The 27,270-nt window shown below is 36.0% G+C and overlaps 1 protein-coding gene across 6 annotated transcripts in view; it reads left to right on the plus strand.

Annotated features, from left to right (window-relative positions):
- The window catches only part of PDZD2 (PDZ domain containing 2), a 348,056-nt gene that overhangs the window by 181,283 nt on the left and 139,503 nt on the right, over window positions 1–27,270 (plus strand). For all 6 annotated transcript variants that reach the window (XM_031945886.1, XM_031945887.1, XM_031945889.1 and 3 more), the window contains one exon: window positions 15,305–15,734. In XM_031945886.1, the coding sequence (XP_031801746.1) occupies window positions 15,305–15,734 (430 nt within the window). The remainder of the gene's footprint in view (window positions 1–15,304; window positions 15,735–27,270) is intronic.

Consider the following 27,270-nt stretch of genomic DNA (forward strand, 5'->3'; position numbering starts at 1 on the left):
TACAAACTGATGCTGAGTGAAACAAGCAGAACCAGAAATACATTGTACACACTAACAGCAAGAATATGTGATGATCAACTATAAAAGACTTGTGGTTCAGTGATCCAAAATAAGTCCAATAGACTTTGGCAGAAAATGTCATCTGCATCTGGAAAAAGAACCAAGGAGATTCAATGGGAATCAACACATGCTATGTACACTTTTTTGTTGTTGTTTCCCCCCCCCCCCATGGTTTTTCCCTTTTATTCTGATTTTTCTGTCGCAACACGATTAATAGAACAATGTATATTAAAATAAACTAATTAATTTTAAAAAAGAAATTAATTCTTTCTGTATTATTGAGCACTTATTTTCAAGTATTCCCCCATATTGCAGTAATTATATAAATTCTCTGGTATAATGCATATGAATATAGATAACTAGATGTGAGAGCCTGTATAAGTTCCATCTTCCAAAATGTTTTTTTTTTTTTTTTTTTGCAACACTTTGTAAAACTTTGCATTCAGTGTTGAAAGGGCATTTGTAAATTCTAAATTCCAAATCTAAGAGTGGTATTTCATCTGGCTTCTAAATTCCTATTTTCATAGGGTTATGGCTCCTTAAAAATTCTTTTTAGCAATTCAAGTAGAGGGATTGGAGGGGCAAGAAATGAATCTTTGTGGAATCATTACTTTGTAATAACAAAAGCTGAGTTCTTATTTCCTATTGCACTCAGTGTAGTGCTTTAAGCTGCAAGTGTGGGAATTGTTGGGGTTCATCCCAGTGATACCACTACTAGCAAGGATCGTGAATTAAAAGCACTTTAAGAGGATGGCTTGAAATTTAAGCCTTAAGAGTTAACTGAAAAGCAAGTATACTCTGTTGTATCTTTGGAAACCTAGGTCATTTTTTCCTTTGGTCATGTAGGTTTCTTTTGTTCTCTTGGTTATTGATGGTATCAAATAATTCATAGTGTGAAGTGGACAAGAGCTGTTGCTATGTACTATAGAGGAAACATACAATGCTGCCTAGTTGCAGGAAATGGACTTTAACCAGGGGAAGTTAGAGAGAGAAGAATCAAATGCTAATAGATGTTACTGACACAGAAACTGATATTCTGAATTTAGCATCATGGGATCACAGATTTTAGAGCTAGAAGATGACATTGGGGCCATTGAATCTATTCCCTCCTATATTACAGATCAGGAAAATGAAGCTGGAGAATTTAAATGGTCTGCCTGTGGCAACCCAATTGGTAATTAAGTCCCTGAGGTGGGAATTTGCGTCTAGGTTAGAAGTGAAACCTGCCTTGTTTCTAAACCTTTCCTAATGCTAATCTAGGTTTAAAGAGCCCCATTTGAGGAAGGCCAAAAAAATTAATTTTTAATAGTATTTTTTCCAACTACATGTAAAAAATAGTTTTCAACATTCATTTTTGCAAAACTTTTGTGTTCCAAATTTTTTCCTTTTCTTCCTAAGCTCTCTACTCCCCAAGATAGTAAACTCTCTGATATAGATTAAATATGTGCAGTTCTTTTAAACTTATTACCATATTTGTCATGTTGTGCAAGAAAAATCAGATCAAAAGGAAAAAAAAAAACTGTGAGAAAGGAGAAAAACAAGCAAACAGAAAAAGTGAAAACACTATGCTTTGATCCATATTCAGTCTCCATAATTCTTTCTCTAGATGCAAATGATATTTTTCATACCAATTCTATTGGAATTGCCTTAAATTCATTGTTGAATCTACTGGTCATCCTGCCATCTAGGGGAGGGGGTAGGGGGGTAAGAGGTGAAAAATTGGAACAAGAGGTTTGGCAATTGTTAATGCTGTAAAGTTACCCATATATATATCCTGTAAATAAAAGGCTATTAAATAAATAAAAAATAAATAAATAAATTCATTGTTGAAAAGAGCCAAGTCTGTCACAGTTGGTCATCACATAATGTGTACAATGTTCTCCTGGTTTTGCTCACTTCACTCAGAATCAGTTCATGTAAGTCTTTTAAGACTTTTCTGAAATCAGCCTTCTCATTTCTTATAGAAAATAATGTTCTATAACATTCACATCACATAACTTATTCAGCCATTCCCTAAATGATGGGCTCCACTCAGTTTTCAGTTCCTTGTCACTACAAAGAGGGCTGACACAAACATTTTTGCACATGTGGATCCTTTCTCCTTTTTATGATCTCTTTGAGATACAGGCCCAGTAGAAACACTGCTAGATCAAAGAGTATGCACAGTTTGATAGACTTTGGACATAGTTCCAAATTCCTCTCCAGAATGGTTGAATCATGAGAAATTATTTTTCAATATTTACTGGATTTGTAATCGGTATTATGTGACTTAGTTTTTTAAAAGTCACCATTACTCAAAGTAAATCACAGATGAAACCCCTCATGATGCTGGTGTGTGTATGGGAAATTGAAAAAAAAAATGCATGTTGTAAACTGTCATGCCTCACTATCAGTATTCATGTCAGAGAAGAATAAATTTGAATTTGTTGTCAGGAACTTCAGACAGGAAGAGGTCAGAAGCAAAAGGAAAGATCTCATAACTACAAAGACTTTTATAGCTGCCCTTTTTTGTAGTAAGAATTAGAAACAAAGTGGTTTCCCATCATTTGAGGAACTGCTGAATAAATTGGGGTATGTGTACATAATGGCATCTTTTTTTTGTTTGTTTGTTTGTTTTTTTTGGTTTTTTTTATTTATTTTTTTTAAATTTTTTTTATTTTTTTTATTTTTATTTATTTATTTTATTTTATTTTTTCATAATGGCATCTTATTGTGCATTTAGAAATGACAATTTCATAAAAACCTGGGAGAATTTTCATCAGCAGATGCAAAACAAAGTGATCAAAAGCAAGAGAATACATAAAAACCCTAGAAGTGTAAGGAAAAAGAACTTTTAACAGCATTCAGTAAAGATTTAATTAATCATTAAGTGACCACTGTGTTTGATGATTTGAATGTGAGAAGAGCAAAAGAACTCATCTAAATCATGCAGGATCTTTAAACTGGATATCCTGGCCATGCAGTGAGAGTCAGAAACTAGCTGGAGGACCCAAATGCTGCACTGGTATTCTTGAAATACTGAAAGAATCTGAGGAATCTATTATATTGAGTGAACGACTCATGGAGAATTCAGAGAAAGCCATGGATGAGAATTGTACAAAGAGAAAAGACAAGGATTGGGTTTATGGGCAGAGCACGCCCACATTGATAGATGACATTACAGATCTTATAAATATCCAAGAATATGTCTGGTGAGCTTCAGTAGGCATAGCAGGGTATGGTCAAATATCCAATCTGTCACCAAGATCTATCTGTATTATCTCCTTGTTATATCTTCTTTCCTGTGCTCTGGCAAAACTGGATGACCTGTCATCCCTTCAGCATAACTAAACAAAGATCCTACCTGTTCTTTTAAGACCCAATTCAAACTTGCCTTTTTCAGGTCTCCCTGATTAACCTCTGCAGCAAGTTACTCTCCCTCTTATGAACTCTCAAAACCCTTTTATTTTATTTTCAAAAAATAAACCCAAAGTCCAGTACTTCCTCCGCTACTTTCAGCTGCAGTTCAAACCCTTCTTCTCATCCTTATGGCATTGGACAAGTGACATCACATATCCGGATCTCAGTTTCCTTATCAGTAAAATGAGGTAGGAGTAGACTGGCTGATGTCCTAAGAAGCCACAGTGTTGGGGAGATATATGTGTGTGTGTGTGTGTGTGTGTGTGTGTGTGTGTGTGTGTGTGTGGAGAATACTGTGCTTCCCAGTGATTCAGTTCCAGGAAGTGTCTGTGTTCCTTCTCTCTATGCTTAATCATATGGGACAGTCTCCACTTTCTCTCCCATTTGTTCACTCCTTATATTTTCCTTATATTTATATGATGCACTTTCATGCATATTTTCTTGCTAATAAAACTCTACATTAATAGAAACATAATGATGAGAGAGAGGAACGTGATAATAATAATGACGGTAATGATGATCATGATCATTGCTAGTATTTATAGTGTTCTTTAAGATTTGCAAAATGCTTTAAAATGCTATCTTATTTTATCCTCAAGAAAACCCTGGGAGGTAAATGCTTTTATTTTTTTATAGAAGACGAAATTGAGGGCTAAAGAGAAGTTAATTGACTTGAGCAAATTCACAAGGCTATTAAGTATCTGAGGTGAGATTTGAATTCATGTCTTCTTGTACCGGGTATTACAGTGGCTAGAGCACTGGGCTGGGAGTCAGGAAATCTCATTTTCATGAGTTCAAATTTAGCCTCAGGCATCTACTGGACAAGTCACTTTAACTCTGCCTCAGTTTCCTCCTCTGTAAAACAAGCTGAAGAAGGAAATGGCAAACCATTGAAGCATTTTTATCAAGAAAATCCCAAAAGGGACAGTGAAGAGGAGTCAGACACAATTGAAAAATGTCTGAAAACTGAATCCTTCTTGACTTCAAAATTCTCTTCGCTGCATCACCTACTTGTCTCAGTTCCCCTGTCCCCTGTGCTTCTTCTGTCCTTAAATTTCATTTAGAGTAATATGTCCAATACTAAGTACCACATATTAGAAGGGACATAGACAGGTTGGAGTCTATTCAGAGCATAGCAACAAGGATGAGACTTAGAAACTATGGCATGTACAGATTGATGGAAACAATTAAAGATGTTTAACCTGGATAAGAGAAAGAGGAGAGGGAAGAAAGAAGAGAAAATTGCCTTCAAATAACTGATCAGTTATCATGTGGAACTACTTTAGACTTGTTCTGCTTGGCCCTGGAGGGCCTAAAAAGACCAGTAGGTAGAAATTACAGGAAGTTAGCTTTTTGTTCAAAATAAGGAAAAACTTTCTCACAATTGGAACTGTGCAGAAAGGTCATGGACTGACTTGGGAAGCAGAGAATACTGGAGATGTTCTAGAAGAAGTGAATGTTTGCTTGCTAGTGAATAATTACAAATATTGTAGAAATGATGAGGGGGTAGAATGGTGTAATGTAAAAATCTTGGAATTATGAGAAGGGGATTAGAGTCCTACTTAGGACATTAGCTGTGTCACTTCATTTATCTCTTTTCTTATCTGTGAAAAAAGTGATAATATTATTAACAGAACTAGCTATTTCACCGCTGTTATGAGGAAATTGAAGAAAGGGGAAGATGCAGAGCCTAGACTCCAACTGATATCTTCTCATTTTAAAACTCAATTCTTTTTTTTTTTAACCTTTTGGCCAAGAACTGTCAGAGATGTTAGTTGGTACAGATGCATTGTCCTAAAAGTCTTAGTGCTGTTCTAGCTTCAAACTGCTCTCAGACCTTTGGGACACCCTGTATAAAACACACTCTCTACATTTAATTGTCTGGGAACACAAAGATTTATAGCTTTAAACAACTCTTTGATTTAATTCAGTTGATCAGACTTTCAAAGCAACCACAAACGGTTTCTGAGCATCCCATGCACTCTTAGTGCAAGAGGAATTACATGTGGGAGGTAAATTTAGCTTCTTTTGTCTTGTATCCATATCCAGCGCTGCCACTGGCAGCTCAGTTGAATGAGTGTATCCATATCCAGCGTTGCCACTGGCAGCTCAGTTGAATGAGTTGTAGAGGCTGTCATAAAAGCATCTCTGTAATTGTTCCCTCTGGATCCTGTATTTACTCCCCTGTGTTGCTAGGAATACAACGAACCTGGTGTCATTCAGTATAATTGGGGGAAAGCCCAGTGTGAATATGGCAAAGGTCTGAACTATAGAATTTAAAATGCAAATGCTGTCTTATTGTAGTTAGATCCCTCATTACACAAGTTCAGGCTAAATTGATTCATGTATACTCTATTTAACTTGGTAGTTTCTGCTTCATGTTTCATTCATTAAATAAACTTTGATTACCTGTCTCCCAAATAAAGGCATTGTGCCGGCACTGGAGATACCGGCAAAACTGTCCCTGCTCTCAAGGAGTTTACATTCTGTTGGGGGGATACAACACATATGCAATAAAGAATACAAAATCAAATAACACCAAAGGGAGATAGGAAATGATTTAGGGGGGAGGAGAGCAATGGCAGCCAAAGAAATCTGGAATGGTCTCAAGTAGGAGATGATTATCTAAGCTGAGCTTGAAAATGAGCTAAGGATTCCAAGTTGCATTGGTGGAAGGGGAGCACATTTCAGGCAGGGGCCATGGTTTATTAATTAAAGTGCTGGAGTCAGATGATAGAATAGTCTAGATGGAAAACAGTACATTGTTTGCCTATCCATCTTTGATCCCAGAGCTTGATTAAGAAGAGTTTAAGATACCCAGTTGAATGATGAATATGGAAATGTTTAGAAGAATTGCACAAGTTTAAGTTATATAGTAGCATCACTTGCTGTCTTTAGGGAGGAGGGAAAAGAGGGAGAAAAATTTTGAATTCAAGGTTTTGGAAAGGTGAATGTTGAAAACTATCTTTGCATGTTTGGAAAATTACAATATTATTAAATTACAAATTGAAGGGTTTGTTTTTTTTTTCCCTAGGGCAAAAAGTAGTACCTGAAACTTTGTGAGTGGAGGAGTGATGTGATCCTACCTGTGCTTTAGGAAAACCAATTTGGCAGCTGCTGAGATAGGCATTGTCAACCTATCAAAGTGTGCCATGCTTTTCAGGGGCAGTGAGTGCTGTTCCAGAGGTTCTCCTTCAAATCACAAAAGAACTGACTTTAAGTGATTTGTCTTTCTCTATTTCTCTCCTGCCCGGTGTTTGGTGTGGGTCCCAAGGCTGCTGGCACTCACTGCTTCTCTGCCTTCTCTTCCTCTCTCCCCTCTTAACAATTGTACCCCACTCCTGCTCCATCTTCTAAAATTATAGGCCAAACAAAAGGGACTAAAGGAGAGGAAAAGAAAATTTCTCTTATAAAAGTCATTTTCAGGTTCTGAGGAGCTATGATTTATGATCCCAGAACTGTCATTGCTCCATTGTATGACTGAATAAATGAGCTACCGCCTTCACTTCTGTTGCTTTGTCTGTATGAAATACGGGTGAAAGTTAAAAATTCTACTTCATTTCAGAGAAAGGTGATAGAAATTAATTTAAGAACTATGGCCTTTTTTATAATTTCATGCGTCACTAATTATCTCAATGCTGTCATAGAATTCTCAAAATGAAGTCTATATTCACTTTTTAAAATTGGTAATTCTTTGTTATAAAGAATGGATTCTGGTAAGGAAGAAAACAAATATTTATTAAGTATATACTATGTCTCATACTGTGCTAAGCATTTTACAAATATTATCTCATTTGATTCCCATAACAACCATGGAAGGTAGGTTTCCCCATTTTGTAGATAAGGAAATTGAAAAAGGCAGAGGTTAAGTGACTTTCAGGGTCACATATCTTGAAACTATCTAAGGTAAAAGTTAAACTCAGATGTTCCTGATTCTAAGCTCAGCATTCTAATCCCTGTGCCATAGCTGAGAAGGGGGAGGAAGTGAAATACAAGAGGAAATCAAAGAAATAGTATGAAAATAAAAATATATTAGTATACATATGTATATCACAGAGAATGATTTTCAGTATTTTCAATTTTATAAAACCAAAGGAATTGAAATAAAATGTCATAACTTCCAGGAGGCAGCTAGGTGGCTCAGTGGTTAAATCTGGACTCAGAAATTTACTGTGTGACGCTGACCAAGTCACCTAAACCCCCTGCTATAACCTCCTGAAAAAGGAAATGGCAAACTACTCCAAGTGTCTTTGCCAAGAAAATCCCATGGATACTATTAGCATGCTATGATCCTCAGGTTTCATGAAGAGTCAAACAAAATTGAACAATTATAGCTTCCAAGAAGTGCAGAATGACTATTTTCATTGTGATAAAATATATTCTTTTCTGGTCAAATGACAATTGTGCATCCCATAATGAGCTAGCACTATTTCTTTGCTCCTGTTTTTCTCTTATTTTCATGAAAATGAAGTTCTGAAGAAACTTCACAGGTTTGAACTCTGTGCCTCTCACTTTGTATTTATGTCAAAGCATTAATACTAGATAAGTATCAGTCAGGAAAGAGAAACCAAAAGAAGAAACCATTTCATTTCAACTGGTGTACTACTCAATTTTAAACAAAGGGATAGGACAGGGTATTGTGTAGAGTTTTTGGAGGAGTGTCAAAAAGTCCACCTCCTGTTCCTAAATATTTCCCTTATTTGACTTTTTTTTTTTTTTTTTTTTAACAAGAATCCCTTCTTCAGTCTCCTCAAGTGATTTGCTTAGCTTTTCTTTGAATACCTCTGTTGATTGGAAACTTTAGGAGGAATCTTACCAACCCAAGTTCAGCCTCCTCATTTACAGATAAAGGCTCCTAGAAATTGGGACTTGTTCAGTGTCACATGGTTCATTAGTAGTACAGTCAAGGTTGATCTTCTTTTCTACTTATGATCTTTCCATCATTTTATATCATGTCCTGAAGAACTGTTATTTATCTTTTTGTATGCATGTATGCATGTAAATAGCAGGCATTTCCTGAGAGATGCTATTTCATCTTGGCTCATTTTGCTTGGGAGATTTCCTTTCTTTTTTCCCCCAAAAGATTGGGGAAATTCTGGTTTGGGATTGAAATTCTGATACTATCACTTGCTACTTGTATGATTGTAGACAAGTCCATTTCATCTGCCTGTGGTTCAGTTCCTTCATCTCTAAAATTGGAAAGTTAGACCAAATGGCCTCCAAGGTCCCTACCAGGTTTAGAACTACAGTCCAAAAGAACCTCCAAACCCAAATCCTGTAACCTATGAAAAAAATAAGGAAATCCAAATGTGGCTTTTAAAAATAGGATGATCAATATATTCTAACTAGGGGACAGCTTAAGGTATCTTATGCCAGACTCTTTGTCAGTTGGTTAAATTTCGTCTCTATCTCCCGAACCTTCCAGATACCAGCCCTTTGGTGACTGGATGTGGTAGGAGGTGGTGCTTTGTGGTCTAGAAGGATTTGGGGGCTTTAGCCAACTATTTGCACAGTCCTACTCCTTTTCCCTTCTCCATGAAGCATGAGATTGACAAAGCCGGGGGAAAAAGCTCTACAATCATTCTTCCTGTGACAGGTTCATTAACTGAACTAACTTAGAGCAGTGGTTAAGGAGATAAATGGCTGCCTTTGCTCTTGTTACAACGCAAAGGCATATGGGCTCTTTCCTGCCTCACTGTGTATGTATGTATGTATGTGTATGTGTGTGTGTGTGTGTGTGTGTGCCCCTGGACACCCACTTACCTTTCTATGGTCCAAGACTTCCATTTGTGCCTAGGCTCCTGCCCACAACCTTCTAGTCCCACCACCCAAGTCTCAGTGATCTCTTTTGACAGCATCTTAATCTCTTCCTGGCAAAAGACAGTTTTCTTGCAGTGCTTAGTATACGGAGAAGTAGGAGTTTGTCATAAAGGGAAAGCCGCTTCATTGATGTCATTGGAAACCTTAACTGTTATTCACTTACTGGAGGTAGTCATTGTGGCCCCAGGCGCTGTCAGTGTGGGAATATGGGAACTTGGAAGCAGGAAACTAGACAGGTTTAATGAGGATTTGGATTGTGAATTTGTAACTTCTGGCATTTGATTGCACCTACCACTTGGGAGAAAGCATCCATGTGTACCTTGCTGCAAGAATCCATTGGTGAAGATATTTCCTCAGGGTCACTAAAAATTTCTCCCTTCTTTATGTAGGGTTCAAAGTTGGTGACCTGGCTTTTTGGGAAGGTAAAGGACATGTGGGCGAGTTTCTCTCACCTTTCTGATCAAGTGGTTACCTAGATGAGGTTTATGTCATTTTAGCAACTGATATGCTAAAGAACTTTGGGGGGCTCTCTATCCTGAAAACGTATATAACCAGAAGTTGAATTTTTGATTTAGAGGAAAGATTTTTAGCCCTTAAAGACCATAGGTTTTAGAGTGAAAGGAATTTTAGAGATCTAATCTAATCCCCTTAATTTTAAAGATGAGAAAACAGGCAAGGCTAAGTATTTGCCCAAGCTCACAAAGGAATTAAGTGACAGAGTCTGGATTTCAGTTTGGGTCTTTCAGTCCAGCAGTCTTCACTTCCCCACAACACAGAATTATTTTCAGAACTATTTTGTTCTTGGGTGGAGTTATAATAAAACATCTTTCCTTCTTGAGGGCCATGATTTAAGTAGGCTACAAACCTAATGCCTCTTTATAGGTTTGGAACAATGATAGCAAATTCAAATAGAAAACAATCCCTGTAAACCCCCCCCCACAAAATAACATTATTTATGTTGGATTGAATTTTTATTTATTTTGTTAAAGATTTCCCATTATAGCTTAACCTGGTTTGGACTGCATTCAGAATTTTGGAGAGAGGTTGTAAGTGTTTTACCTCTGATTTAAAGGATAACATTTCAAAAACCCATTTCCTCCCAGAATATTAGGGTTAGAAGGGACTTCTCTCTATAATCTCTAACAGATTGTTATTGAATCTCTATTTGAACATTTCCTGTGATGGGGAGTTGATGACTTTGTCTGCCTCAGTTTCTTTATCTATAAAATGCATGTAATCTTGTGCTACCTACTTTACAGTGTTGTGGTGAACAAAATGTTTTGTAGGCTATAAAATTCTATGTGAAAGGTAATCTACTGCTAATTCTACTGGTAGCTCACTATAGTTGCTAGGCTTTCTATAAAGAGAGTCTAAAATCTTCCTTTGTGTAATATCTTCCTCTTGTACATAACAGTCTTCCAAATATTTAATTTGAAAACAGCAATTCCCTTCTCCCATGTTGTCTCTTCACTGGACTAAATATCCTCTAATTAATTGAACTCCAAACTCCTCTAATTGGCTTTTAATTGTTCCTTTATAATCTTATTTAGATGCCCATGATTAATCTGGTCACGGACCATGCTAGTCTGTTAGTGTTACACTTAAAATGCACAACTTAGGACAAGACATATTGTTTTATGTGCGATTAAACTACCATACTCTCATCTGGAGTTACCTCCCTTGTTTTTGCTCATTATTTGGATATTTAAATTGATATATGATCTCATTGACTTGGGAGTTCCTTTCAGTGATGCGAATCTCAAACCATCTATGCCTGCCCATTCTGTTTGGCTCTTGTCCATGTTCTTTCAAAAGCTTGCCCGCCCAAAGTGCTGGAGTCCTCCCTCAACATCTCATGACAATGTGAGATTACAAATGGAATTCTCTGGTCATCCACCTATGATCCTTTGCCCCTCTTTTCCTCCTGTCAGAATCCCTCATCGATTGTATGTTGCAGCCCCATAACACCCACCATATAGTGTTCCCGTCTGGCTGTCATATGGAATCATTAGTAAAATATTAGTATTGAAAGGATAATACTTCAATTTCATGAGTTCAGTTTTCCAAAAGTAATATTGTGTGTTTCTTCCTTCTTTTTCAAATATGAATTCAGCTCATTGGTCCTTTATATTGTCTGTTCCAGATATTTATTGCTGATTATTCTTTGTTTTTGAAGAAAACCAATGATATCGTGGGGATGGTGTCTTGACAAGTTTGTGAACTGGTTTTAAGTAAGGCAGAGTTGTATAAAGTTGTCCACAGACAGAAACACCTGGAACACTTCACCACCCAAAAGAAATCCTTCTTTAACCTGGACTCTGTATACTCTGTCTATCACAGCGCAAATATCTTTGTGATTATGTATCTCTCCATTTTCTGCTTCATTTGAAATTCATCATGAGACTATCAATGAATGGCATTATTTTTGGTGTCACATCTGCCAGGGAATTCTGAGTGATCCTGATGTATGAATGCGAAATAGTTTACCATAAAAGAGTTTTCTGGCAGTGTTCTATTTCCTCAAATCAAATGCCTTTTCACAATCTACAAGCAATAAATACAATGGGATCTTCTGTTTTTGACATTATAATCAAATAATGATAGCTATTGCATAGTGACTACTATGTGTGTGAATGTGACATATACTTACGAAGTGACTGCTATATACCAGACATTGTATCTTTAAGTGCTTTATAAATATTATTTCATTTGATCTGCAAAAGGACCTTGGAATAGAGGTATATTTTACAGATGAAGAAATTAAGGCAAACTGGTTAAATGACTTGTTCAAGGTCATACAGTGTATGAAATTAGATTCGAACTCAAGTCTTCTTGACTAGGTCCAGTTCTCCATCCATAACAGCACCTAAATGCCTCTATAATAATTAATTGCTAGATGGAAAAGATGTGGTCCTTGGTTGAACATTACTCACAAAACATTACCTGCTTGTTCTCTGCTAAAAACCTTTGTTTAGAATGCCCTAAATTGATTTATGAATTACTTCATCATGATTTTGTAGAGATGAGAAAGAAACCATATAGGTCTGTGGTTACTGATGTTTTCTCTGTTAACCATGAATTATTTACGCAGATTTTGGTCATCTCATTTCTATTTATATAGCCTAAGATTACTTGCTTGTTTTTTAGCAACCACAACACACTTAGAGGTCATATTAAACTCATTATCAACTAAATATCTAAGGTTTTTTTTTTTTTTTAAACTTGAATAGTAATTAGTTGACTTTTTGCTAGTGATTGCTCTCTTACAATTCTCTTTTGTATTTATCTTGCTTCTACATACTTATTTGCATGATCTTCTTCCATAGGCTGTGAGCTCCTTATGACTTTTAACTTTCTTAGTGTCCCAATCAATCTGACATATACTAGGTATTTAATAAATGTTTAGTGACTAACTGATCTGTACTTCTGTCAATCACAACTTCCTCTATTCTGAAATTGAATAAATGATCTTTTAAAAACCTAATTGTAGAAGGTGATTCAGGCCATTTCCAATAGACTTGTGATGGAGAGAGCCATCTGCATACGGAGAGAGGACTATAAAAACTGAACGTGAATCACAACATAATATATTCACCTTTGATGTTGTTTGCTTGTTTGTTCTTTTTTCTTTCTCATTTTTTCCTTTTGATCTGATTTTTCTTGTGCAATATGATAAATATAGAAATATGTTTAAAAGAATTGCATGTCTTTAACCTATATTGGATTACCTTCTATAGGAGGGGGAAGGAGGGAGGGAGAAAAATTTGGAACCCAAGGTTTTGCAAGGGTGAATGTTGAAAACTATCTTTGTATTTTGAAAAATAAAAAGCTATTATTATAAAAAATAAAAATCTAATTGTAAGACTTTGCATTTATTTCAATTAAAATTTATATTTTCATTCCAGTCACATTGCCTTCAATTACAATAAACCAAGTTGAAAGGTCTGTAGCATGATCAAGGTATAAGCAGTGTTGTTGAAAACTAGAAATATTTATTAGTGTTATGTATGACTGGATTTTTTATTTTAAAATGGTTTACTGATGCATAATTTTTAATATTTTCATTTCCCAAAGATTTCTAGCTCCTCCAATAGATCTCAATCTTATAACAAATAAATATAATCATGAAGCATAACCAAAAAAAACACTGGCTATGTCTGGATGTTATATGTATCATCCTACACTTATACCCCACCACTCCTCTGCTAAGAGGTAGAGAGTCCTGCTTCATCTTCATATCTCTGTAGGAATGATTAGATACTATGCTGATCAGAGCTTTGAAGTCTTTCAGGGTTTTCCTTTACATTTTTGTAATCATATCAGTTATTCTCTTTATTCTGCTTATTTCACTCTTAGTACTTACAGGTCTCCCCAAGAGTTTATTATTTATCATTTCATGCTGCCATTAATAGTCCATTACATTAAAAGATTACAGTATTTCAGCCACTTATCAACTGATGGTATCTTCTTTCCTTGCAGTTCTTTTCTAATATAAAAAGTGCTACTATAAATATTTTATGCTGTACACATAAGCATAATTACCTACAACTTTTTTTATCTCCTTGGAGTAGGTTAGCAGGTAGATAGATAGCTAGGTAAATAGATGATAGCAAAATAGATAGATGATGATAAAATACTGATTATTCTCTTACTATGTTCCAAGTACTCTGCTTGCCTAATGGTGGTACTATTGTTCAAAGTTATATATTGTTTTGTTACCTTTTTTGGTGTAATTCCAAATTGTTTGCCAAAAGAGTTGCATCAATTCACAGATCCACCAATAGTGCATTATTAGACTTTTCTTTTTGTAGTTTCTTTAACACTTTCCATTTCCATGTTTTATAATCTTTGCCAACCTGATGGGGATGAAGTAACAGCATTGCTTGAGTTATATTTCTTCTATTAAATGTGTTTCAGAACATTATTTCAAATAGTTTTTGTTTGCATATTTCTTTTTTGAAAGTTATTTGTTCCTTTGTCATATCCTTTGGCAACTTCTCTTTTAGAAAATGGTACTTGTTCTTAAGGTTATCAGAATTTTATCAGAAATAATTCTTGCAAAGACTTTTCCCCAATTAATGGTTCTAATTTTAGCTGAATTGATTTTGTTTGTACAAAACTCCAATTTCATGTAATTAAAACTGTTCATTTTTATCTTCTCTAATCATTTCTGTCTCTTGTTTTAGTTAAGAACTGTCTCTCTTAACTATGATTATACAGGATACCTCCTCCCATTCTTTTCAAATATTTTTTATGACCTTTTATATTTGGGTCACATATCCATTTGAAAATTATTATGGTAATTTCTGCCCAACATGTTCAGTTATTCCAGAAGTTTTTGTTGGAATAGAGAATTTTTAACTTTAGTAATTGATGTTCTTGGGCTTATCAACACTAGGCTACTGCATTTGGCTTGGTTTTGGATCTTATCATTTCTTATCTTGGTTTTGGCCCATTGGTCACTTTTCTTTAAAAATAAAAACACATACAAAACAATGCAAAATAATGTTGACTGTTGTTTGGTATAGTTTGAGATTTGGTAATATTAGGTAATTCATTCCTATTACTTTTCATTATTTACTTTGAGATTCTTGATTTTGTGTCTTCTCTCTGGTGCTATAAAGTAACTTCTTTGTATTTTGATTGGTATGGGACTAAATCTGCCAGTTAGTTTAGGCAGTAATGTCACTTTTATGTTGTCATGGCCCAACCATGAACAAGCATTGGATTTGTTTTCATTATGCCATTCTGTGGAGCCTGATTCTAGATTACTTTTGTTAGTTATTTCTTGTTGAGTCACATTCACATAAAACAACTTTGGCTATTCATGCTAAGTGAATGGATTGTTAGAACCTTTTAAGGAGACTTAAGCACTTGGTTTTTATTGGCTAAATTTAGTCAAGTATATTCTGTTGGCTGTTGGGAATAAGAGGTAGGATGGAGAGGGATAAACGCCCCTTCTAACTGTTTTTTACTTTGGACATTAGCAAGATTTTCACAAATTCTTCTTTTATTTTATCTGCAGTTATCTGGCTGATCAGTGCTGGAATGGCGGCTTTATCTACCTAATCATGCTACGCCGCATTAAGCGCAAGGCTCCTCTCCCTCCTTCTAATGGCAACAACAGCAACAGCTGTGAACCCAAAGCAACTCCTACCTCAGAGCCCAGCAGCCGTCTGGTGCAAAATGGGAAGAGAACAAGGAAATTTGGAGTCATCTCCAGGTCATCTGTCAGTAAGGACAGTGGGGAGAACAGGAACAGTCAGGACTCTGAGCTAGAGAATGGACATTGCGCCCTCATGGAGATGGGTGGCCCACGGCTAGAGACCCTGGAAGTGAGTGACAGGACAGATGAACAATTGCCAAATACAGAGGTTCCTCTAGTCACGGGCCATTATAGACCTCGCTTATCTGAAGGAAAGTCTGATTTCAAGCCAAGTGACCATCTGACACAGGTAAGATTTGATTTTACCTTAGAAGATAGTAGTGTAATCTAAAACCTGATGATGGAGATGGAGGGCAAGAACATAAATCTATGTATATCAGAGACAATATGGCAGAGTGGATGGAGAACTGACCTTACAGTTAAAAAAAAAACAAAACATCTCTAAGCCTGCCTCTGTTACATCTTGGCTGTGATCATGGACAAGTAACCTGATCTCTTGGGATACCAGGCTAAGACTATCAAGTTGTGGAATACTAGGAGATCAACCTTGGATGAGAGAACTTTCTTTCTGGCAGTTCCCAAACTAATGACATCACAAACCTAATTTGTATTTCCTATATATGATTGTGAGGAGATATCAACACTGAAGTCTTGATAAAGATGACTGGCCAGCAAATATCTATCTATCTATCTTTTTCTTGCTTTGGATCCATGATGTCATTGGTGTAGAAAATTCATAAAGTAGGTATCAGGTTGTGGGAAAATGCTTCCCACCAATTTAGATTCACAACTCTTTATCAGCTTATAGTTTTAAAAAATTACCTGAGGCAATGAGGAGGTTGAATGACTTGCTAAAGGGTCTTAGAGATAGAAAGTCTCAGAAGCATCATTTGAATCCTGGTCTTGAGGACCCAACACTCCTCTCCTATTCTCCATGCTTTGTTGCCTCTCAGTAATCTATTAATGATGTCATTATAGAAAGTGACATTGATTGAAGCTAGATTATGTAGAGCATGCTTATATATACTACCTTAAAATTGTTTTAAAATTGGAAAATCGAGCATTGAATTCAAACATAAATAGAATGACTTTTGTATTTCCTGGCCAGCAAATGAACTTACTCAGATATGCAGAAAAGTTACATAATATGTCTTGTCCTTGTTTGTATTATTCTATTATACTTTAAAGAAGAAAGAAGGAAAAAAAGAAAGGAATGAAGAAAAAAAAGGAAATCCCTACTTACTGTTCCTCAAGTGATACTAAATTATTGTAATTCAATCTGGAGTTTTGTGGTTCTGATGCAGCCCCATCCTTATTCATCAGAGGCTGTCACTAGAGGAATTGTCACCACAAGTTCATTTATTTCTGGTGGCAGTTCATCTGATAAAATAAATGTCAAAACAAAGCATTATTAGCTAGAAGAATATAGGCTAACTCTAGAGCCATAAATATCTGTTTTTAAGATCGTTCAAAACCATGAACATTTAAATGGTATAATATAGTTCATACTGCTAAATTCCAGCAATTAAATTGGGGGCGGGGGGGGGCAGCTAGGTGATACAGTGGATAGAGTACCAGCCCAGAAGTCAGGAGAACCTGAGTTCAAATTTGGCCTCAGACACTTAATACTTCCTAGCTGCGTGACCCTGAGCAAGTCACTTAACCCCAGTTGCTTCAGGAAAAAAAATTAAATGTGGAAGCTATGTACAATTATAATAATAGCATTTTTAAGATTTACAAATACTATCTTATTTTAGCCTCACAACAGTGCTGGTAAATAGATGCTATTATTATCTCTATTTTACAAATGAGGAAACTGAGGGACACAGAAATTTACTCAAAGTCATGTGACTGCTAAGTTACTGATGTTATATTTGAACTCAGGTCCTCTTGACACTAGAGCTAGTACTGTATCTATTTTCACCTAACTGTCTCTATACAAGTCACATAAACTCTCATTCCAGCTGTCATGGACGAGGTCTAGTATAGGAAACATGGGAATACTAGAGAGCTACCTACCTGGCGTCTGCAAAATTTCCCTGTTCTCTAAATACTTCCCTGAAATTTCACTATTTGAGATCTAATTTTTTTTATTAAAAACATAAATATAATCACATCCATATTATGTGTGTGTACATATGCACATATTTTCCTTGTAATTCATATATTTATGGATGGAGCACCAACCCTGGAGTCAGGGGGACCTGAGTTCAAATGTGGCCTCAGACCTTACCAGCTGTGTGACTTTGCACAAGTCATTTGACCATGATTGCTTTCTCCCTCCCCCAATAAATAAACAAATAACATATATATTTGGACTTTTGCATAGAATATGTACCCTCTTGAGATGTCTTTTTTTGTGCAAAAACTCCAGGAAAGGTAGTGGCCTTACCGTGATAAGACCTTAACTTTGGAGTTTGAAGGTGCTTATGAAGTTATAAGTTATGAAGTAGTCTGAGAATATGGAGACAAAATAAATTTCACAACTTTATAGCTTTGCCTGGAATCACATGTTATGATCAGTGGCTGTACTGAATTCAGCAGTTCTACAGTGGAATCATCCAAGTGACAGTGTTCTTTCTTTCTGATCTCTGGAGAATTGTATTTTTCACATAGTACTTTGCCTTGTACACTATGGACATTCAGTAGGTATTTGGAGAATGAATAAATTAATGAGAAGATGGAAGAAAGTGTTTTAAGTTTACTTTCTGCTAACAAGCAAAAGAAATGGGTCAATGAAAAGCAAAGAGATGCTGTAGCTTTCATCTCATTTAGAAAATTAAGTGAATGACTTTGATGCTCTATTTAATAATCCATTGAATTGGGGAGGGAAGAGAAAATAGTAAGAAAAAAATCAACTTATGAAAAGAAAGCCAGGGTGGAATAAATAAGTTAAGATCTTTTTGGCTTAATCCTTAGGAAGGTTAAAGCTTTTTATTTTTTTTTTTTATTTTTTTATTTTTACAGCTGACAGAAGTAGGTCTTGATTTGAACTAATGTACATCCCTTAGTGGGGAAAAAAGGAGCATTTGGTTTAAGATATTTTAGAAAGAGATCTTTTCTTTCCAGCAGAAGTTAGTGAATATTCTTTCTGAGAGTGCATTGGGCCAAATTAGGAATATAGGATCATAGATTTAGAGCTAGACAAGACCTTACAGGGCATTTATTCTTTTTTTTTTTAATGTCCCCCTCATTTTGTGAAGAAAGAAACTGTAAGTAATTGAAGGTAACAATCATGTTTTTTTTAAAAATCATAATTAAGAATTTTATGTGAGAATTTTAAGAATTCCCACATATGCTATTTGGCATATGGGATCATACATTTAGAGCTAGACAAGACCTTGCAGGGCATTTATTCTTTTTTCTTTTAATGTCCCCTCATTTTGTGAAGAAAGAAACTGTAAGTAATTGAAGGTAACAATCATTTTTTTATCATAATTAAGAATTTTATGTGAGAATTTTAAGAATTCCCACATCTGCTGTTTAGCATGACTGCACATGTATAATCTATATCAAATTACTTGCCTTCACAATGTGAGAGGAGGGAAGGAGAGAATTTGAAACTCAAAATTTTAAAAAAAGAATTTTAAAATTTGTTTTTACATGTAGTTAGAAAAAAGTTTTAAGTATAAACAAGCTATTCTCACAAAAAAAAAAAAAAAAAAAGAAAAAATGTTCACGTTTTGAAAGTAAATGATCTTCATGAGATTTTTCTTTAAATTTCTGAGAGACCAGTCGAAATTCATGGTGGAGCAGCACAGGGGGCCACTGGTAATATGGGCACAGGTAGACAGTGCTTCTAAGCACTGTCAGTAAGATCTCGGTCTGTAGTTCCTGCAAATAAGATCTGTCACTTTGTTTCATAACCACCAAGACTGCATTTTCATGGTGAGTCATAGGGTCTTACAAACTTGAGCTAAGCACAAGTTTTTCTCCCCAACCTGGCTTCTTCCTTTGCCTTTGACTGGCAAGGAGTCAAAAGAATGCATTGTAGATATATAGCTTTTCCCCATTCATCCACTGCATCTTTTGAAAACTGGACAGTCCTGAGGACAGCAATCTTCTTGAGAGCCTCCAACAGAAAGAAGAAATGTCTCTCACAACCCAGAAGTGAGTGAGATCCCATTTTTACAGAGTGGGTTGAGACCAAGGTCAAGCTATAAAATGGATTTTCCAGAAAAACATAAATTGGCAGTTTACCTTAAGTATTTCCTTTGGGAAAACTTCCATTCTGTTTGAATAATGAGAGAAAAAACATGCCAGTGTTCTTCCTTTTCCTCTTTATTAATGAATTAAGTTTTAGAAAAATTCAACAAAGGCTCATAACCATTATTCAGATCTTTATCCATAATTATTTTTATTTTGTAAACTAGACTATGCAGTTACGCAAAAACATATTCCAATCCCCCACCCCAGTTTTTATTAAAATTATATTTTTTATTGGTGAGTATTTTCAAATTTTCAAATGAGTAATATGTCTATTTATATAAAATGGTTATATACATATTATAAAGACAAAAATTTTTGAAAATACAAAAGAACTTAAGAGCCTTCATCCCAAACTTAAGAAAACACATGTATAAATACCTATGTATGTATGTATAAATATATGGATGTGTATATAGATTTGTAAGTCTTTATTATCCATGCAGGGATACAAATCAATTCAGTATTCTTTTCTAAATTAAGGAAGTATAACATCTTTGCATTTGGATTGTTTCACTTATTATATTTTATCCCCTATAACTAATACAGAGGAGGTACATAGTAAATGCTTATTGATAGATTTATTACTCATCTTAAGCAAGAGTTTTTGTGAAGGCTCTACATATGCATATGTAAGTTTGTATATATGTGTGAACATATATAAAGAGGTTTGTGAGTGTGTGTATGCATATGTATATCTAGTTATGCAGATTATCAGCCAGGGGAGACAGAGCAAAAGGCCTCCCCATCGGCAGTGAGCCAGACCAGCCTGTTTTCTGGTCCCGCATCTGAAAGCTGGGGCACTAGGTAATCTCAGAAGTGTATGAGGGCTAAGAGCATAATTCGTGAGCCACATTTCCAACAGCTCCCTGGTTACAATTCTGGTCTCATTCGGCCTTGGAGAACCGGTCATGAGGCAGGTGACTCGTGCCACTGTAGTTACTGGCAACAGTTTTCGGCGTGTGTGTGTGGTGCTGTCTATAGTATGTTCACTTATAGAATCTTGCTTGTTCGTAGAACATTTCAGGGATTGTGGCTGATAATGATAATTTTCTGATTTTTATTAGTGCTTTCAGTTTTGTCAGAGATCTTTTATTTCTACCATTTCAACTTTTCTTGATGATGACATACAGCCTATGGATTGTACTCACTTCTCCTTCTACCCAATGTCAGTGTAGGGGCCATTTCTTCTTTTCCCTTGATTAGATGACAACTCCCACATTTCCCGGAGGGTTTTCTGGTGATAGCAAATTTTGTCAGGAGAGGAAATTGGACTTCACTTCCTCCAGTTTTCCATGCCAGCCCTGTCCTACCATTACTGTGGACATTTGAGACACATCTCTTTCTACCAATGTCAAAGAATAGATTTATGTACTTATGCATATAAATGTGGTCTTCTCACTAGAAATAACCTTTCTTTGTATTTCCTTCTTAAGTAGGTCCTGCGGGACCTTATGAATGTGTCCTGGATTTTAATCTCTTTCCTAGTTCTCTCTGTTAATGCGTAGGAATAAAGAGCTGGGTCTGGGGAGTTGTAGCCCCACATTTTGGATGGAGGCCCACTTGAGATGAAACATTGAATGATGGAGCTGAGGATGAGCATCAGCACAGGAGAGAAGCACCTTTGCTTAGGGTCAAGGGCAATTTAAAAGGTGGCTTTTGACAAGAAAATTGACAACTGCTTCCAGAGAAAGTGAAGCACCAATCAGGTGACTCTTTGCTTCAAAGACCTGGGATTTTGTTAGTTTGAGAGCTCCCTCCATCCACAAGGTTGTGGAACTTATGGACTTAAAACTTGGTCTGTTCACAAGCTAATTGTACAATAATTCAGAGCCTGATTCTTTTTGTACAGCAAAATAATGTTTTGGTCATGTATACTTATTGTGTATCTAAGTTATATTTTAATATATTTAACATCTACTGGTCATCCTGCCATCTAGGGAGGGGGTGGGGGTGGGATAAGAGGTGAAAAATTGGAACAAGAGATTTGGCAATTGTTAATGCTGTAAAGTTACCCATGTATATATCCTGTAAATAAAAGGCTATTAAATTAAAAAAAAAAAAAAGTAGAATATGAATAAATAGAAGAATTTTTTAAAAACTGGTTTTCTTTCTTAGGTGATTATAATAAAAACAGAAATTATTCAATTAAAAAAAAAAAAAAAAAAAAAAAAAAAAAACTTGGTCTGAAAGATACCACATTAGAAAAATTATTCAGCCTGTGGCTCCCCCCAGTGATGAGTCTCTCTAAGCTTTGCTCAGTCTTTTGGGCTGGTCTTTGAATGACAAGTATCCAGGCCATGACCATGTCTCTACTTGGAAGCCTTTCCAGCTTGATAAGACCTACAAGAAATTATCCTCCAGAGGAATAGGGGGAATGATAGAAATATTTTTATTTAACCTAGGGGTTGTTTCATGCTTCATAGGACATTTATTCAGAACCTTCTGATTGTCATAGATCAAATGTGTGGTTTGTCAAAAGAGAAGAGGGGAATAAGTATTTATATACCACTTACTGTGTTGTAGGCGCTGTGCTAAGTACTTTACAAATACGTTCTCAGTGGATCCTCACAACAACCCTGAGAGATAGATACTATTATTGCCTCAGTATTATAGATGAGCAGTGTTAAGTGACTTCTCTAGGATCACGCAGCTAATAAGTGCCTGAAGGCAGATTCCAACGTGGGGCTTCCTGACTCCAGACCTAGTATTCTGCGCACTGTGCCACTTATTTGTCTTCACAGATGAGAGACACCAGGTTTAGTCAGCCTTGATCAGAAAGCAGAGTAGTGCGGCAAAGGAAAGACCATTGGCTTTGTGGCCAGAAGGTCTTGGTTCAAATATCACCTCTGGTACTCATAACCTCAATGTCCTTGAGTAAGTCAGTTGGACTAGATGTTTTGTTGGACCCATGATCCTATGCCTTTGAGATTCTTCCAGCTCCAGATTGATGATTGTACGAACTAGGCAAAGATGGACCAGTTGTGTTACCTAGCAATTAAACCACTCTTCCCATCTGTGAGGATATGGAAGGACTGACCACACAACCTACAGTGGCAACTACAAAACACCATTTGAATAATTGAGGCCTGAGGGTCAGGCCCATTGGAAAGTGTAAGAAAGAGCCCTTCTATCTGAGGAGATGGTTTAAAAAAAAAAAAAAAAAAAAAAAAAAAAGGATGTAAAGAATTGAGACTGGGTCAGAGTTGTAGGAGTTGACACTTAGTATGGTGTCTTGGGAAGTAGAGTAATCCAGTTCAAATCCCTGTTCTCACCACCTGCCTATCTTTGGAGAAATCAATTCACTTTCCTCATTTGTAAAATGATTCCATAAGATTAGGTAATTCTTGCTTTCAGGTCCAAAGCCCTGCGATCCTAGACATAAAAAGTGAGAATCAGGATCTAGATGATCAGGAAAATTAAAGCAAGTGGGGAGCAGAGCTTTCTGTGATAAATGGGCCATTCTGATAATTAAGCATGACCTCTTATAAAGAATTATCACTTGCCAACCATCTACCCCTTAATGTGCTATCAGAGGCAGAGACCTCTTGGCCCACATTCTTTTGTCTCCTCAAGTCTTGTTGACTTACACTTTTTTTTTTCTGAGTCTACAATTCTCGGGCTCATCTGATATATCCAGTTTCTTTACTCTTGACCAGTAGCAATTCTTTTTTTTTAAATAAAGCTTTTTATCTTCAAAACATATGCACAGAATATTTTTCAACATTGACCCTTGCATAACCTTGTATTTCAGATTTTCCCCTTCTTCCCCCCACCTCCTCCCCTAGAGGGCAAGCAATGTAGCAATTCTTTAAGTGAGATTTTATATATATATATATATATATATATATATATATATATATATATATATATATATATATATAATATATATTTTTTTCTCAAATGTTGAGGGATCTTCAAGATTGGAGTAGGGATGATTCTAAATTTTTTCATATGCCTGGTTCTTACTTTATTCATTTGTAAAATAAAAGGGTGGGCCTAACTCTCATGTTCCTTTCTACTCTAATTCTTGAGTAGGAAATTTGAGGATATTGTTCTTTAACAACTTTTCTTTCTCTTGCATTCTCCCAGAATGCATTTAAGGTGATATTCAAAGAAATTGGAGATCTGCCTGGTGAGCCTTGTAGGTTCTTACTGCTCCTGTAATCTCTGTCCTCTTTACCTCTCTAATTCTGTCCTTGGGCACATTCCTTTGGGTTTCTCAGTCATGGCTGTCATTGCAAGTTCAAAATCCAAGATGAATTTGAAGAGAAGTGAGAGTGGGGAGGGGAGAGGTAAAGCTGGAGGAAGGATGACTTGCATCTTTGACAATAGGAGAAGGAAGGTATAGATTCAGTCTGTGTTGCCTTAGAGAACAGCACTTGTACCAGAGGATTGAAGTTATAGTGAGAGAGATTTTGGTTTACTGTAAAAAGGAATTTTGGGGGGAAAGGGGATTCCTGTGCTCCCAAGGGTGTCCAATTCTACTTTCAGTTGATATGATTATTTGGAAGTTCTTCCTCAGATCAAGCCTAAATTTAACTGCACAACTTCTTTCTGTTACTGCTGATTTTATCTTCTGTGGCCAAGCTGATGTCAAATTTCTCTTCTATATGACTCTCCTTTAAACATTTTAAGACAGTGACTTTGTCCACTGAAGTCTTCTCTTCTCCAGTGTGGTTGTTCAACTAGTCCTCATAATGGGGGATTGCCAGGCCTTCTCTTGGTTGGTTACCTTGTTCTGAATTTTCTTTATCTTATCCACAGTCTTCCTCAAATATGGCACCTAGAACTGGAAATATAGTAAGTACCACAGATATAGTCTAAACAGGGATATGAGCAGGGGAATTCTGACTGCCTTAGCTACAAATACTATGGCTTTTTATGAGAGGCTACTTCAGCATCAGAATAGACTGACACTGTATCTGTTCTAAAAAATAAAAGTGGAATGAATCTTCCATCATACCAATAATTTTGAATTATATATTGATTATAGTTTGAGGAAGATGATATTAGAATTGATTGATCTATTGATTAATTAAATATGCTATGAAAATGGGTTTGATCTTTAGGATTCTCTACCCACTCAAACCTGAAAGGAATGTGTTTTTCAGTCATTAAGAAGCAAGATCTCTATCAGGTTATCATATGTGGTCTTAGGGTTACTTGAAAATGTAGCCAGAATTTTGCACAGAGGATATTCATTATCTGGAGGATGACCATGGTGAAGAAAACACTGAACCAGTAATCATGGGACTCAGGTCTAGTCCAAGCTTGGATACCAGTTAGTGGTGTTACCTTGCCCTTGATGGACCTTAGTTAACTAATCTGTAAAATAAATGGGTTTGGCCTAGACAATCTCCAAGGGTGCTTCCTTCTAATCTACTCTGTCATTATTTGTCTTTTCTTCCTTCTGTAATAATTAATATCATCAGAAGGAAAAAATAACTAGGCTTCAGGAAAAATCTGCTTTTGGACAGCAAGAATCCATGCAGCTAAACTTTAGCTGACTTTGTTCTCACGTTTATATAAGACATATCATCTTTTGTAAATCCCCTTTTTCAATCAGAGCAGAAGATGAGTCATTCCAGATGAAATGGGGGATTGCTCTGACAGGTTGTTTTAAACTATTGCCAATGTTTTGGCAAACAAATGTTTTCCCTTGACTCAGTGTAGAGAATTGTTTCCGAGTCTGCCCTGCAGGTGGATATTTATAAGCAAGTATGGCACTTCAGCAACAGAATACAGAAATCTGTGTGATTCAATCTGTCCTGGGTTTTGGCTTTTTCCAAGAAGGCTGATGGAGATTTTTCTTACCCTGTGAGCCAGTGGAAAAGAAAGAACAGCCATCAGACCCATCTGTCTAGACATAGTCTGTTTATAGAACATTGTAATCTCAGTACCTGGTTAAGTGTTAACACTTAACTTTGGTGATAGTTCAAAGTATAAATCACGATTAGTTGAACTTCAATACAAAGCATAAAATGGGGCTTTATTGCAAATCTGATAGGACTTTTCAATATTAACCACAGTAAATATCTAAGAACTAAAATAAAAGGGAGAAAATATCAATCTTAAACATCTGGTTAATTTCAAAGTTAGTCATATTACTGATGTTGACATTAACTGGTAAGTTCCACACTGATTTATTACTCCATAATAGACACTTAGTTTTCACTGAATGTTATTACTGTCAAAGAGATCTCCTTATGTATAAATGCAAGTGAAGCCAAGGTGTGGGAGAGACTCAGAAGTCTAAGAAGTAGTCTCTAGAGTTCCTTCCAGTGGGGGTGAAGAGCAAGTTTAGTGGAAGACTATTTTGACAAGAGAACCCTTTCCAAGTACACTCCAACCATTTTTTTCCTTTTTAAAAATGCTGAATTTAACATCAGAGCAATAAAATTCAAATTTTGGCTCTGCTATTTACTATTGTGTGACCACAAGCAAATCACCTCATTCTCCCTGGAACTCAGTTTCCTCATTTGTAAAATGAAGGGGTTGGACTAGATAATCTCCAAGGTCCTTTTCAGATTTTAATAGAAGATTTTGTGGTTCTACAATTCTAGTTCATTTCACTCTGTCATTACTCAGCTCTCTGGAAATTTTATCCTCAAAGTTTTCAACCAACACTCTTTCTAAATCCCTTCCTTAAATGAAATTCAATTTTCCACTGAAGACCTCCCATCCATGGCTGCCCTCTCTATTCCAGAAAATGAATGTAAGCTCATGGAATACAATGAAGTTTAAAGAAAAATCTTTGTCTCTAGTACCTCGCATAGTTCCTGGTAGACAATATGAATTTGATAAATGTTGGTTGTTTAATTTTTTTCTACTATTTTTTCCTGACTCACAAGATCAGATGAGAAGGATCCATTGTCATTTATAGATTTTTGTTTATTTTCATTCCTTAATAATTTTTCTTCATTTGAAGTACATTGAATCTGTTGATGCCATCTTGTTTCATCTTTGTTCTTCTCTTTTACTAATTGCTGAGTTACTCTTTCCACTTTCTCAGTAATTTTAATTCTGGAATAATAATATCCCTCTCCACCCCATTCTCTGTTGTTTTCCTGCAGCACTTCAGTATTTCTGCTGATACTGCTCATTCTTTAACATTTTCCTTTTCCAGTCAGGTGGGGTCACTTCTTAGATCTTGCCATCTCCCGGAATTTTACAACCTCCAAGATCATGAACTTGTAAATTCTATTTTCCTTATTTTTATTTAAAAAAAAAACTAAACTAAAAATAAATTCTACTTTCTAACTTTATCCTCCCAGGCTTTCACCTTTCTTGCTCTCTCAAGCACAGTAAACCCATTTTTCATCTATAGAATGACCTCTAGTTCCTTGACCCCTTCTCCATTCTTTCACTTTATCTCCCTCACTATGATTTAAATTATCTCTATAATGAACCTTGATTCCATGATCTTCCACTTTGAGGATTTACTTGTCATTGTCTCAGAAAACGGGAAGAGGATGACATAGTGATCTATAGTCTAGTGGCTCTGGGCTCTGATTCTACCTCTCATGCTTATGACTTGCAGGATCTTTGGCTAATTTTTTAACCTCTGTGCCTCAGTTTCTTCATCTGTAAATTGATGACTTGTAAAATCCCTTTCT

This window comes from Sarcophilus harrisii, chromosome 1 (assembly GCF_902635505.1).
Source record: "Sarcophilus harrisii chromosome 1, mSarHar1.11, whole genome shotgun sequence".
Taxonomy (NCBI): Eukaryota; Metazoa; Chordata; class Mammalia; order Dasyuromorphia; family Dasyuridae; genus Sarcophilus; species Sarcophilus harrisii.